Source organism: Rhinatrema bivittatum, chromosome 8, assembly GCF_901001135.1.
Source record: "Rhinatrema bivittatum chromosome 8, aRhiBiv1.1, whole genome shotgun sequence".
Taxonomy (NCBI): domain Eukaryota; kingdom Metazoa; phylum Chordata; class Amphibia; order Gymnophiona; family Rhinatrematidae; genus Rhinatrema; species Rhinatrema bivittatum.
The window spans coordinates 232,461,120-232,476,423 of NC_042622.1; the positions used below are offsets into that span (position 1 = coordinate 232,461,120).

Sequence of the window (15,304 nt, forward strand, 5' to 3'; positions counted from 1 at the left end):
TTCAGGTCTGCGGGAGCGGCATGAATGGAGATTACCCAGGCCATCTGGAAACACGCTCGGTCACCCTTTCTGGGGCAGCTCCTGGAAGACGTATCTCTGTCTCGTGTTCCAGGCTGTCTTATTGCAGCCCCAACGATTACCACTTAGAAGGTGAATTATTTAGTTGCTGCAGTAACTTAATAGATTTAAAAATAATAATAAATAAGGCATTCAATTATTTATGCACCAAAATCTCATCAGCAGGATGGGTAAGTTTGAAGGGGGCTCGAGTCCAAGACAACTGGGCGGGGGGAGGGGGGAGAGGGAAAGGGGGCAGGAGCAGAAGAAGAGAACACTCCACTGAAAAGGCCAGGGGTGGACATAATGGAGGGTGGGAGTGGAACGTGGCCCCACTAGACTTCTCCTCAGTCTTAGAAAATAGGAATGCTTTGTACTGCTGTCCAGCCCACAGAGCTCGTCTTTGAATCGGGAAGCCACGGGGGATGTCCTAGCATGTTCTCTGTGATGAGGAAAGCCCTTTCCAAGCACCTGAGGAGCTGAACGCAGCTGTAACCACCGATGCTGTGCTGCTCCATGGCATCTGTGAGATTTTCCAGCATTGGTGCATGCGTTATTCCAGTCCAAAATCCACAGGCTCGCTTTAGCCCTGCTCCCGGGGCTGGCGCGAGGGTATTTAAGCGTGTTAGACGACTGTTGGTCTTGCAGTTCCCACCCCCAAGACTCGCCTGCTGGCAGCAGCGCTTGTGCTTTTCAGCCACCAGTGACCCCCAGGCCTCCTCCCATAATTTTGGTGCCCCCTTCCCTCCCCCCCCCCCCCCCCCAAGGTGTGGCACTCCCGGTGACCATCCCTGCCTGCTACACACGTTGATGGGTCATGATTTTCATTTAGGTTGCACCTTTCTTACAGACAGAATTCCTGTCCACGTTACATCTTAATTCTCCCCGAGATGCACTTCCAGAACTGCTTCTACTCACACTCTGACTGTGAATGTAGTGAGCTCCCATTTGCCTGAAAGGTGCATATGAACTCAGGACCGACATACGTAGTACTATTGACCTTTCGTTTTGTAGCCGACTTCCTGGCCCCGAATTTAGTGCAAGTGGGGAGCACTGTGGGTTTCTAGCAGACAAAACTGAATTCTCCACAGGTTCTGATGACGTTTTCTTGAAGCAGCGTGAGAATTGTCCAGATATGAAGGTGCACCTGACCTTTCCAGGCCACACACAAGTCCCTTCTTCAGAGGCAAAGGAACTCCCCCACCCTGATGAGCTTTGCACTAGAAACCCACACATAATGTGTGTTTTTTCTGCCCTTGTTTCTCAGCCTACTCGGCTCCTGGCACGCCTCCTGCAAACCGTTCCTTCGTGGGACTGGGGCCAAGGGATCCTGGAAGCATCTATCAGCCACAGGTAAGAGACAGCGGGATAATCACCTACCCCTCCCTCCCCACTCCCAACCAACACCTGGGGCTGGGGGGGTTGAGGGGAAGGAGGACTTTAGGGGACAGGTGGGGAATCCGGTATGAATGGGCCAACTGTTGCGTTTGGTGATGTCTCCAAGTGAGCCATTACTACTCTACTGAAGGAGGCAGCCTAATTGTTAATGAGGGATGGGAACCAGAGCAGACACTTTGGGTTTTTTTGGCAGGAGCCTGGTGTAACTAGAATGGGAATGTTAGGCCTTATACCTCCCTATGCCCTATCAGGTTTCTTATGATCAGCCATAGAAATGATGAGAGTCTCCTTACGAGTTGGAGGCAAATTACATAGTTGGTTAGGTTGAAAAAGCGCTAGAGGGCCATTGAGTGCAGTCCATTTCTGGTTGCCTAAAAGCTCTCTACACACTAATCCAGAGTTAGTCGGAATAAAAATATTGTCCATCTGTAGCCCACTGAGCAGAAGGAAGAAAGAAAATGGCTTTCCCTACCCAAAATATCCGCAACGCACCTTGCTGGTAACTTATTTCATCTCAACATAAAGCCTTGCTAGTTAACAAAAAGCTCTGTGCTTTTTTTTTGTTCTTGTTGTTTATTCTTCCAATAATTATTAATATGAGAAAAAGAAAGGAAAAGCCCAACTGATTTTCATCCGTTTCAACAGCAGATCAATTGATCTGTGGAGCTTCTCCACCCTGGACGGCCCTTATTGGACAGCAGGAAACTCATTTCTGGGATTCTCCTTCTTAGAGGGCTCCTGGCAGGGTGGTCTTGTGTAGCCATGCCCTCCGCCCTTTCCACCCAGGAGTCCTCTCCAGTGGTGGTGGTGGGGGGAGGAGGGGGTCAGGGGGTTCCTGTGCATCCTCCAGGGGAAGCTTTCAAAGCTATTTGTCCAGGTAAAGAGCAGTTTTCCCCCAACTCCTGGGTGACCAGTCTGAAAATTGTTGTCCTCTGCCTCAGCTAAAAGTATGTGTGGACATCCGAAAAGGACATATCTTTAACCAGGCTACAAAAAAAAAAGGAGTATTCCCGTAGCTGAATAAAACAGGGTGGTAGTTCCCCTTTGCTGGGAAATGAGGCGGATGGTTCCTCCTGTGGAAACGGGCTGTGTGCATATTGCAGACAACGCGGGCTACTCAAAATAGCTCTGTCTATTCTGCTACCCTCCCCTCATCCCCCCTTTTAAACAGTCTGTAATGGTTTCCAGCCTCTTGTGCCCATGGGGTGTGTTTAACACTTGGGGCCTTATTTACAATGAGAATTTCTTGCCTGATGGGGGATCGCCAGTATGCTAACTACCCACAGAGTTTGCAAAGTGCAAACTCCCCACCAGAAGGTTAAACAAAACTCCCTGCATATAGTTTGCTCCCCACCCCTACCCACTCCCCCCTCCCCCTAACATCGCCTATGGGATGGGGGCGACTTCCCGTACGTACCCTGTTAACATCATGCATCACTTTCCCCCACACCGTCGAGGGGGGATGGGGGCAATTTTAGAAGTCATGTTTACCCACAGATAAAGATTCTGAAAATTGCTCCCTCTGCGATGTGGTGGAGTAGAACCTTGTTAAAAATGCAACACATATATAGATCAGAAGATTGGCAAAAAGAGCCAAAGTGAATATTCATAAACCTGAAACCTCCAGCCAGCTTCCTTCCTCCGCCCCCAACCCTCCCCCTCCCCCCCACACACCCAAGTCTATTTAGCTGCCTTGGCACAGGCCCTGGTGTGTGATTGGGTGCATGGGCGGGGAAAGGCCATTGGCCAATGGATCGCCTGCTTCCCCAGCCTTTTGCGTTTGCACCCTAGCACCCGTTAGGTTCCCCTCGTCTGCTTCTCTGTTTGGGAGCAAGACTTCTCTGCAGGTTCTGGCTTTTGCTTAATGCTGAGCGGAAAGGCATTTGGCCTTTAAAGGGACAAAAATTCTTGTTACTTGAATGAGAAAAGGAGCGGGAAGAAGAACCTGGGCAAGGCCATTACATGTGGCCGCAAGAAACACTATTCCTCGGTCTGTATTCTGACTGTGAAGGAGCCAGAAGAAGGTGAGCACCTGCTTCGAGAGAGCAGACAGAGCCTAAGTAGGCCTAAGAGTTGCCTATAGCATTAGCTCAGACAGTAGCCACAGGAGGCTGAAAAACAAGTGACAGCAGCAGTTCAAAGGCAGGACCCTTCCAAGCCAGAGGTATCAAACTTTAGTCTTCATTTTCAAGGCATCCACCATGAATAATCAGATGGCTTCACTTAATGCTTTAGCTCTAGGTTTGGCTATCCTGAAAATCAGACCTGCTGGTGTCCCTGAAGACTGCCCCTGTTCCAAGGGAAGCAGAACTCCTAAAATGGAAGGATTATAGGTTGGACAGGGGCTATGGTGGGAAGGACAGAGGGTTACAATAAGATTTGATTATTGTGAGCTCTGTGCATTATATTTACGTTGGTGGCCAGCCATGTTACTCTAACGATTGGTGGATTTTGCAGCAGGACTTGGCAAGGTGTGATGTCCTGAATTCTGAGATTTCTAGCCTTTGTGTGTTACTTCTGGCAAATTGCGTTCTGCCTGTTTGTCTGTCACACACACCCCCCCCCCTCCCCCCCATTGGCGTCCTTTTGTTAAGAGAAAGTGCTGCAGAAGTTGCATTGAAGTAATGCTGGTTATTTATATTTGGCTCTTAATCAGGGGAAGATTGCAGGACAATATGAAGCTAGGGGGAGGATGTTTCAAATCCAACCCCCTTGTGCACTTTCCCTACAACACTTGCTTCAACAGCTCCCCAAAGCAAGCCAAGCTGACCCAGAGATACATCATGTGACCTGGAACCTGGCAGAAACAAGCCAAAAAATCTCCAACATAAATTTCCCTTTTGTCCTAAATAACTAACAGGTCGATACAGTACAGTGCGCTCCGGAGAGCACTGTTAGCATGCTATTGGACGCACGTTTTCCCTTACCCCTTATTCAGTAAGGGGAGGAAAACGTGCGTCCAACCCGCGGCACCTAATAGCGCCGCAGCTGTCGGGCCGAAAACCGGACGCTCAATTTTGCCGGCGTCCAGTTTCCGAGCCCGTGGCTGTCAGCGGGCTCGAGAACCGATGCTGGCAAAATTTAGCGTCGGCTGTCAAACTCGCTGACAGCCGCCGCTCCTCTCAAAAAGGAGGCGCTAGGGACGCACTAGTGTCCCTAGCGCCTCCTTTTCCCCGTTTTTACCGCATCACCTAATTTAAATACAGAATCGCGTGCACCGGCCCTTTGCCGGTGCGCGCGCCGGTCGTCCGCTCTCCCGCGGACTTTACTGAATCGGCCTGTAAGTAATAGAGCTCATGCTAGACTAGGGTAAGTAAACTGAGCGGCAGTCCCCCATCCATCCCTGCAATCAGCTGGGCCCCCAAACAGGTTTGCTTACATCTCTCATGTACATGTCCTGGATTCCTGGTCTGCTGCTAAAATCTCTTTCCAACCAGTCAGCTCTTGAACCAGTTGCCAAGTAATAGGACAGTCACACTGCAGCTAGGTGTCAGGCACACACACTGTCAGACGCAGAGACACACAAAACATTCACTGTGTGACACACACACACTCACTCACTCTGGGTGTAGGTGTGTCTGAGAACGAGTGTGTGTGTGTGTGTGTGTCTGTCAGACACTCAAACACACTCTGACACAAAGTGTGTGAGTGTTTAAATAAGAAGAGTTACTGACCCAAAACAGAACAACTCCAGATGCAATCCTGCTTTCTCTCAGAGCCAGTGCTGGTGCAAGAGTGTTAGGTGCCCTAGGTGAACCTTACAGCCTTGCATCTCCCCACACACACAATTACAAATTATGCATTTATAATAACAGGTTTTACATGGAAAGGATACTCAAAGTGCAATCTTCTGTGGTAAAACTATCACTTACAGTATGTATAGTATATTTACATGCACTGCTCTGGTGCCAACTAGAAAACCCTGAAAAAAAAAAAAGACACTTGGATCCCATATGACATTATGTTATGGCCACCGGTGGCGGCAAGCCGCGACCGGGGCCAGCCACTCACCAGCGCGGCAGACTGCCCCGCTCGCAGTGACCGCACTCGGCATCGGCGGGTTCGTCCCGCGGCGGCTCCTGCTGCTCAACCAACATGGCCACGGCGTCGGCCGTCTTGCTGCTCGCGTCTGGCTCCGCCCCCCCGCTGGATCTCCCTAGAGCCGCGCACGCTGCAGAAGCTAATCTTTTAAAGGAGCCACTACAGGAAATGGGATTGGCTCCTTCCTGCAAGCTCCAGCTGTGAGGGAGTATTTAAGGCAAGGCCTGCACCTCAGCCTTGCCTTGGCTTCTTGGCTCCTGTGATTTGTTTGTTCTTGTGTTCCGTTCCTGATCCGCTGATTGTCCTTCCGTGCTTGATTCCTGGACTGGCTGCTGACTTCGTTTGGTTCTTGATCCCTGGACTGGCTGCGGAGTATCGTTTGGTTCTTGATCCCTGGACTGGCTGCGGAGAATCCTTTGGCTCTTGATCCCTGGACTGGCTGTGGAGTATCCTTTGGTTCCTGATCCCTGGACTGGCCATGGATTACCCTTTGGTTCTTCACCCCTGGACTTTTTCCAACTACCTGTGTGCGTGAGTCAGAGCAGTTACGACCTGCTGGAGGCGCCAGCTATCTGGACCACACGACTGGCAGGAGGCGCCTGCATCCAGATTTTCCACTACAAACCGCACAAGATCTTCCGAGTTAGCCTTGCCTTCTGACGTTAGTGTCTTGAAGTACTACGTCGGACCAAGGATTCACCACCCGAGTCATTACAATAAGCCAAGGCCATGGACCCGGCAGAGGCCTCTGCACTAAGAGCAATTCCTGGCTTGGCTCAGAAGATCATGGAGCAACAGAGTATGTTAGAATCTATGGCAGCCTCCATAGAGTGACTCAATGCTCAACTGGACGCAGTAGTCGCTACACAATCTGGCACTCCGACTTCCACCCCTCCACCTGTACCAGTTCCGCCAGCAACACAAAGCTACAATCCGCCAGTCCTTCCACTACCTGCTCCACCCCGATACGCCGGGGATCCTCGCTTATGCTTGGGATTCCTGGACCAGTGCAGTATGCATTTCCGTTTGCAAAAAACCCTGTTTCCGGACGATATCACAAAGACCACTTATATTTTATCCTTACTTGAAGGCAAAGCTCTGGCCTGGGCTTCTCCGCTATGGCAGCGCTTGGACCCAGTATTGCAAGACCTTCCACGATTTCTGGAATTATTTCAAACAGTGTTTGAGGAACCAGGGAAACAAGCAGCCGCCGGTTCTGACCTTCTTCACCTCCGTTAAGGAGGGCGATCCCTCACGGATTACACCATTGAGTTTCGGACCCTAGCTACAGAACTTCATTGGGAGGAACACGTCCTGCGAACAATATACCTGGAGGAACTATCTGCCAGAATCAAAGATGAGCTGGCTGCTCGAGAACTTCCATCCTCCTTAAATTCCATAATTGAATTAGCAACCAGAATTGATCGACGACTACAAGAAAGGGCTCGCGAGGCCCTAGGATCAAGGAGACGCCCGGCTATTTCCTATGTTCCGCCTTCCACCTCCATGACCTCTCGAGAGTCTTCTATCGTTGAAGGGCCGGTAGCAGAACCTATGCAATTAGGCCGAGGACCTTTATCACCCGAAGAACGCCAGAGATGCTGCAAGGCAGGCCTTTGTCTTTACTGCGGAGGGTCCGGCCATCATATAGCCGCCTGCCCAATCCGTCCGGGAAACTACAAAGCCTAGGTTTCCTGGGGGGAGTCACCCTAGGCCTCATATCTCCAGCTCCCCCACTCACCTTACCAGTTACCCGCGACATTAAAGGACATGAATTTACCACGTTGGCCTTAGTAGACTCCGGTGCGGGTGGAGATTTCATATTACAAGAACTAGTGGATCAATTCCAGATTCCTACTTGTCTCTGTTCAAAGCCTTTGTTCATCTCTTCTATCCACGGCGAACCTTTACCAGGAAGAATAACTCACCACACGGAACCGCTAGACTGCCATATTGCGCCCGACCACACACAACAGATCACCTTCTACGTCCTCAGCAAAGCCATTCACCCAGTGGTTCTCGGCATTCCCTGGTTGCAACGCCACAATCCACAATTTGATTGGACTTCTTTAAAACTTACTCGCTGGGAACCAGGATGCCATGAGACTTGCTTAAAGAGAACTACTTCTACTTCTAGTTTCGTCTGCACCTCAGTCTTGCAAAATTTACCCTTTCAATACAAACAATTTGCGGACGTATTCTCCAAGGAGGCTGCAGATATTTTACCCCCGCATTGAGATTTTGACTGTGCTATTAGGTTGATTCCGGGATCCACACCACCTCGAGGGAGAGTGTTTACTTTATCTGCCACAGAGACTCGGGCAATGTCTGAATACATCCAGGACAATCTACAGAAAGGGTTTATTCGACAATCCACCTCTCCCGCGGGGGCTGGATTTTTCTTTGTCAAAAAAAAAGATGGGACATTACGCCCTTGCATTGATTTTCGCGGACTCAACTCTATCACCATCAAGGATCGGTATCCCCTACCTCTTATTGCGGAACTGTTTGATCGCCTGCAAGGAGCCCAAGTATTCTCCAAATTAGACCTGCGAGGAGCCTATAACTTGATACGGATTCGGGAAGGGGATGAGTGGAAGACAGCGTTCAACACCAGAGATGGACACTACGAATATCTCGTTATGCCATTTGGGTTAACTAATGCTCCTGCTGTTTTTCAACACTTTATTAATGAGATTTTTAGAGACTTATTATATATCTGTGTGGTTGTTTATTTTGATGATATTTTGATTTTTTCCAAGGATCTACAGATGCATCGCCAACATGTTACGCAAGTTTTGCAATGCTTAAGAGAACATCGTTTATATGCCAAGCTAGAGAAATGTATTTTCGAAACAGAATCCTTACCTTTTTTGGGATATATTATCTCCAAGCAAGGTTTTCAAATGGACCCGACCAAAGTAAAATACATACAAGAATGGCCTCAACCCAACGGACTACATGCACTCCAACGGTTTCTGGGATTTGCTAACTACTATCGTCATTTTATCAAGAATTTCTCCAAACTGGCTGCGCCGCTTTCCGCACTTACACGAAAAGGAGTTAATATCAAAACCTAGCCAGTAGAAGTGATAGAAGCATTCCAAGCTCTCAAAGACTCCTTCCTACAACAACCCTGCCTCCGCCACCCTGATCGTAGACGTCCATTCACGGTGGAGGTTGACGCTTATACAGAGGGAGTTGGAGCGGTTCTGGGCCAAAACGATGCAGCAGGAACATCCCATCCATGCTCCTATTTTTCGAAGAAATTTTCACCTTTGGAGTGCAACTATTCCATTGGCGACAAAGAATTGTTGGCTATCAAACTTGCCTTTGAGGAATGGCGACAGTGGTTAGAGGGGGCTCAACATCGTATTACAGTTTTTACGGACCATAAAAACCTAATATACTTACAACAAGCTCAACGCCTGAACCCATGTCAGGTCCGTTGGGCATTATTCTTTACACGTTTCGATTTTGAGCTAAGATATCAACCAGCAAGTAAGAATATTAAAGCCGATGCATTGTCTTGATCTTTTGTCAGTGAAGACGTGGAAGAACCTATACAGAATATTATTGACCCAGCCTGCATCATTCTCTCAGCAACTTTCACGGTCCCAGTCGGTAAGACAGTGGTACCCAGGAGACTCCGCAATAAGGTATTGAAATGGGGACATGATTCCCAGTTGGCTGGGCACCCAGGACATAGACGAACGCAGGATCTTCTTCAACAACACTACTGGTGGCCTGGGATGCGCAAGGACATTCGTGCATATGTAGACTCCTGTCCTGTTTGCGCGCAGCATAAGAATCCTGCGGGGAGACCTTGGGGTCATTACAACCACTTCCGGCGCCAACAAGACCTTGGACACACATCTCCACTGATTTTATTGTCTATCTTCCAGCTTCTGAAGGACATACGGTAATATGGGTAGTGGTTGATCGATTCTCTAAGATGGCCCACTTTACACCACTACCCGCCCTCCCCTCTGCTCCCCGTCTGGCTCAGTTATTTATGTTACATGTCTTTCGTCTCCATGGAATACCCCAGCACATCACGTCTGACCGAGGGTCGCAATTCACGGCTCGATACTGGCGGAGCCTCTGCACCAAGTTTCACATTGCGCTCGATTTCACCACTGCCTTTCACCCTCAGGCCAACGGGCAGACAGAGAGACCTAATCGGGCTCTGAAACAATTCTTGCGCTCCTACGTTAATGCTCGACAGGATGATTGGGCGGCATTGCTGTCCTGGGCAGAATTTTCCCATAATTTTCATACCTGTACCTCGACTGGGGCCTCCCCATTTCAAATTGTTTTCGGTCAGCAACCTGCGCCACCGGTACCGCTACCTCTGTCTGTCTCTTCTCCGGCGGCTCAGCTTACCGCCACTCAACTAAAGCAACTTTGGATACATACTCGACGGATGCTACAGAAAGCGGCACATACTGCAAAGAAATTCGCTGATCGACATCGGAGACCAGCACCACGATTTTGTCCAGGAGAAAAGGTGTGGCTCAGCACCAGATATATCCATTTACGGGTTCCCTCGATGCGATTGGCCCCTTGTTACATCGATCCTTTTCCGGTGACTAAACAAATAGGTCCCGTGACCTATCAACTACGCCTCCCTGCCACTCTACGTATCCACAATTCCTTTCATGTGTCTCTCTTAAAACCCTTGCTCCTCAATTGGCCCTCTCGGAAGGTTCCTGTTTCTCCACAACTGAGGGTGGAGGAAGACACTACTTATCAAGTTCGGGAGGTTCTCGATGTTCGGAGACGAGGTCGTAGATGGGAGTATCTGCTGGCTTGGGAAGGATTTGGGCCAGAAGAGAATTCTTGGGAGCCAGCTACAAACATCCTAGATAAAGATCTTCTCAAGAACTTCCACACCAGCCACCCAGGAAAACCCAAGCCTTCTAGGGGGAGGCCTAAAGAAGGGGGTACTGTTATGGCCACTGTCGGCGGCAAGCCGCAACTGGGGCCAGCCACTCACCGGCGCAGCAGACCGCCCCGCTCGCGGTGACCGCACTCGGCATCGGCAGGTTCATCCCACGGCGGTTCATGCTGCTCAACCAACATGGCCGCGGCGTCGGCCGTCTTGCTGCTCGCGTCTGGCTCCGCCCCCCGCTGGATCTCCCTAGAGCCGCGCGTGCGGCAGAAGCTAATCTTTTAAAGGAGCCACTACAGGAAATGGGATTGGCTCCTTCCTGCAAGCTCCAGCTGTGAGGGAGTATTTAAGGCAAGGCCTGCACCTCAGACCTTGCCTTGGCTTCTTGGCTCCTGTGATTTGTTTGTTCTTGTGTTCCGTTCCTGATCCGCTGATTGTCCTTCCGTGCTCGATTCCTGGACTGGCTGCTAACTTCGTTTGGTTCTTGATCCCTGGACTGGCTGCGGAGTATCCTTTGGCTCTTCATCCTTGGACTGGCTGTGGAGTATCCTTTGGTTCCTGACCCCTGGACTGGCTACGGATTACCCTTTGGTTCTTCACCCCTGGACTTTTTCCGACTACCTGTGTGCGTGAGTCAGAGCAGTTATGACCTGCTGGAGGCGCCAGCTATCTGGACCACACGACCGGCAGGAGGCGCCTGCATCCAGATTTTCCTCTGCAAACCACACAAGATCTTCCGAGTTAGTCTCGCCTTCCGACGTTAGTGTCTTGAAGTACTACGTCGGACCAAGGGTCCACCGCCCAAGTCATAACACATTAGGCCTATTGTAACACATTAGGTGTGGGCTTGGCCCTCAGAAAACCCTAGGTAAACTGAATTATAATCTAGTAAACCTCCCATACCAAAACAGCACTAGCGGCCAGCACTCAAACAGTAACAATGCTACCTATGAAAAAGCAGCACTGAAAACATTACACCAGACTCTAAAACACCAATACACCTCTTATTAGGAAAATAGCCAGGATGCTATCTCACCTCAGTCACACATGTAGAACACACAAATCCTCACCAAATACAGAAGAGACAATGAAATATAAATAGAAACTTGGAGACAAAAATTGAACTGGAAATCGCAATAAGCCAGACTCTGTATACAGTGCAGCAATGGAAAATCAGAATTACCACCTTTCCTTATAAAACAATAGAATCAAGAAATATAAAACATCAATCATAATAGTAAAACTATACTAATAAAAATAATATTTCACATCAGCTGATGAACAGAACATCCAATAATAAAAACGTTTACAAATGTTTTAAAATATTCCCAAACACCAATAATATATTTCAAAACTGCAGGCATATCAAATAAAACCCAATAATTAAAACTAGTAAGGAAAAAATTATCATCCATTCTGCATGCCTGGGAAGTTTTAATTCCAGTCATCCTGAGATTGTAATGGATTAATTGGAGACGGGTATGCACAGACTTTCTTTCTTAAATTCATACACTCTCTTACATGTTCATTCTCATATACATACTCACGCTCACTCACAAGTGCACATACAAGTTCTCACATACAAGCTGACACTGATGCTCATGCATACGCTCACTAACTTGCATGCTTACACACATGCTCCCTGACTCACACATTCAAATGCTCACAGACATGCTCTCTCTTACTCTTCTCCCCCTCTGCCTCTGAATAAGTAAAGCAAAAAATGTTTTGTTTTGGGTTTTTTTTGCTTTTGTTGATGGTGTGTGGGAGTGGGGTTGGATTCAGGAATAATCTCAAAAGAATAGGTCTGGATGGGCCTCCCTCCTGCTGCTTCCAACCCAGAGATGACATCACTTGGTATAGGAAGGGAGGAGTGGCTGGAAGGTCCTGATGCTGGGTTTTTTTTTTTGCCGCAGCTCTAGCATGAGGGGAGCCAGTGGCTGAGAGCAGCAGCGAGGCAGCAGGCCGGAGGTCTGTGCATTGTGCCTCCCACCAGCCCAGACAGAGGGAGGGCAGGTGCAAGGTGAGGCGGCAGGAGTACATCCTTCTGCTACAGTGATGGAGGGAGGAGGGGGAAGGATGCAGGCTAAGAGAGAATTTGAAAAGAAGTTGGCTGTAGAGGCAAAAACTCACAGTAAAAACTTTTTTAAATATATCCGAAGCAGAAAGCCTGTGAGGGAGTCAGTTGGACCGTTAGATGATCGAGGGGTTAAAGGGGCACTTAGAGAAGATAAGGCCATCGCGGAAAGATTAAATGATTTCTTTGCTTCGGTGTTTACTGAAGAGGATGTTGGGGAGGTACCCGTAATGGAGAAGGTTTTCATGGGTAATGATTCAGATGGACTGAATCAAATCACGGTGAACCTAGAAGATGTGGTAGGCCTGATTGACAAACTGAAGAGTAGTAAATCACCTGGACCGGATGGTATATACCCCAGAGTTCTGAAGGAACTAAAAAATGAAATTTCAGACCTATTAGTAAAAATTTGTAACTTATCATTAAAATCATCCATTGTACCTGAAGACTGGAGGATAGCAAATGTAACCCCAATATTTAAAAAGGGCTCCAGGGGCGATCCGGGAAACTACAGACCGGTTAGCCTGACTTCAGTGCCAGGAAAAATAGTGGAAAGTGTTCTAAACATCAAAATCACAGAACATATAGAAAGACATGGTTTAATGGAACAAAGTCAGCATGGCTTTACCCAGGGCAAGTCTTGCCTCACAAATCTGCTTCACTTTTTTGAAGGAGTTAATAAACATGTGGATAAAGGTGAACCGGTAGATATAGTATACTTGGATTTTCAGAAGGCGTTTGACAAAGTTCCTCATGAGAGGCTTCTAGGAAAAGTAAAAAGTCATGGGATAGGTGGTGATGTCCTTTCGTGGATTGCAAACTGGCTAAAAGACAGGAAACAGAGAGTAGGATTAAATGGGCAATTTTCTCAGTGGAAGGGAGTGGACAGTGGAGTGCCTCAGGGATCTGTATTGGGACCCTTACTGTTCAATATATTTATAAATGATCTGGAAAGAAATACGACGAGTGAGATAATCAAATTTGCAGATGACACAAAATTGTGCAGAGTAGTTAAATCACAAGCAGATTGTGATAAATTGCAGGAAGACCTTGTGAGACTGGAAAATTGGGCATCCAAATGGCAGATGAAATTTAATGTGGATAAGTGCAAGGTGATGCATATAGGGAAAAATAACCCATGCTATAATTACACGATGTTGGGTTCCATATTAGGTGCTACAACCCAAGAAAGAGATCTAGGTGTCATAGTGGATAACACATTGAAATCGTCGGTTCAGTGTGCTGCAGCAGTCAAAAAAGCAAACAGAATGTTGGGAATTATTAGAAAAGGAATGATGAATAAAACGGAAAATGTCATAATGCCTCTGTATCGCTCCATGGTGAGACCGCACCTTGAATACTGTGTACAATTCTGGTCGCCGCATCTCAAAAAAGATATAATTGCGATGGAGAAGGTACAGAGAAGGGCTACCAAAATGATAAGGGGAATGGAACAACTCCCCTATGAGGAAAGACTAAAGAGGTTAGGACTTTTCAGCTTGGAGAAGAGACGACTGAGGGGGGATATGATAGAGGTGTTTAAAATCATGAGAGGTCTAGAACGGGTAGATGTGAATCGGTTATTTACTCTTTCGGATAGTAGAAGGACTAGGGGACACTCCATGAAGTTAGCATGGGGCACATTTAAAACTAATCGGAGAAAGTTCTTTTTTACTCAACGCACAATTAAACTCTGGAATTTGTTGCCAGAGAATTTGGTTTGTGCAGTTAGTATAGCTGTGTTTAAAAAAGGATTGGATAAGTTCTTGGAGGAGAAGTCCATTACCTGCTATTAAGTTCACTTAGAGAATAGCCACTGCCATTAACAATGGTTACATGGAATAGACTTAGTTTTTGGGTACTTGCCAGGTTCTTATGGCCTGGATTGGCCACTGTTGGAAACAGGATGCTGGGCTTGATGGACCCTTGGTCTGACCCAGTATGGCATTTTCTTATGTTCTTATGTTTCTTATGTTCTTAGGGACCATGGAGCCGCCACTCCTGCTCCTGTTGCCAAGTGGGAAAAATAAAGCAGACAGTAGGAGAGCCTCAGGGGGATTTTCCTGCTGCTGCTGCAGGGTCTGGTGTTGGTCACTGCAGCTCCACAGACATGGTGCTGCTGCGACTACCACCAACCATGTGATTGCTCGGACCGGCCCCTGGGGCATGCCCAAAGCTTCAATAGACCAATCCGCACTTGCCCTTAGAGGAGAACTTTTAAAACTGCTTGTGTCCACCCTTTTACACATATATATGGGTGCACAGAAAGTTGCTACTGTATTTTTTAACCAGCTCAGAAAAGTTATAAAATACAAGTACATATGTAAAAACCATGAGCCACGCAAATTCAAAATTCGGACTTATCTGGATAAATGCCTATTTCTCCGAGGACAAGTAGTATGTTAGTCCTCACACATGGGTGACATCATCAGATGGAGCCTCGATGCAGAAAACTTATGTCAAGAGTTCCTAGTACTTTGACTAGGCACACTGAGCATGCCCAGCATGCCCTATACCACGTGCTCACGCAGGTCCCTCTCCAATCTCTCTGCCATCGTTTTCGGTTCGTGCCCCTTTTGTTTCGACCAACATGACCACGTCCAGTTTTTGGCGATGCCCCTGGTGCCCAAGGACCATGTCCATCATGGATCCAGATAAGATGTGTCCTCTTCCTGGAAGCATCGCATGACATCTGGCGTTGCCGCTTATGCACCCAGATGACCCCGAAGGGACATCTGTTTCTGCCGTGGTGTAACAGCTCTTTGGGTCCAAAAAGTCCAAGCCATTGGCGTCGAAAGACCAAGGAGTTGCACCAGTAGACACCGAGCCATCGACAT

The 15,304-nt window shown here is 48.1% G+C and overlaps 1 protein-coding gene across 9 annotated transcripts in view; it reads left to right on the plus strand.

The window, feature by feature from the left end:
- The window catches only part of NFIC (nuclear factor I C), a 199,224-nt gene that overhangs the window by 126,253 nt on the left and 57,667 nt on the right, over nt 1-15,304 (plus strand). For all 9 annotated transcript variants that reach the window (XM_029614018.1, XM_029614026.1, XM_029614022.1 and 6 more), the window contains one exon: nt 1,325-1,410. In XM_029614018.1, coding sequence (XP_029469878.1) covers nt 1,325-1,410 — 86 coding nt within the window. The remainder of the gene's footprint in view (nt 1-1,324; nt 1,411-15,304) is intronic.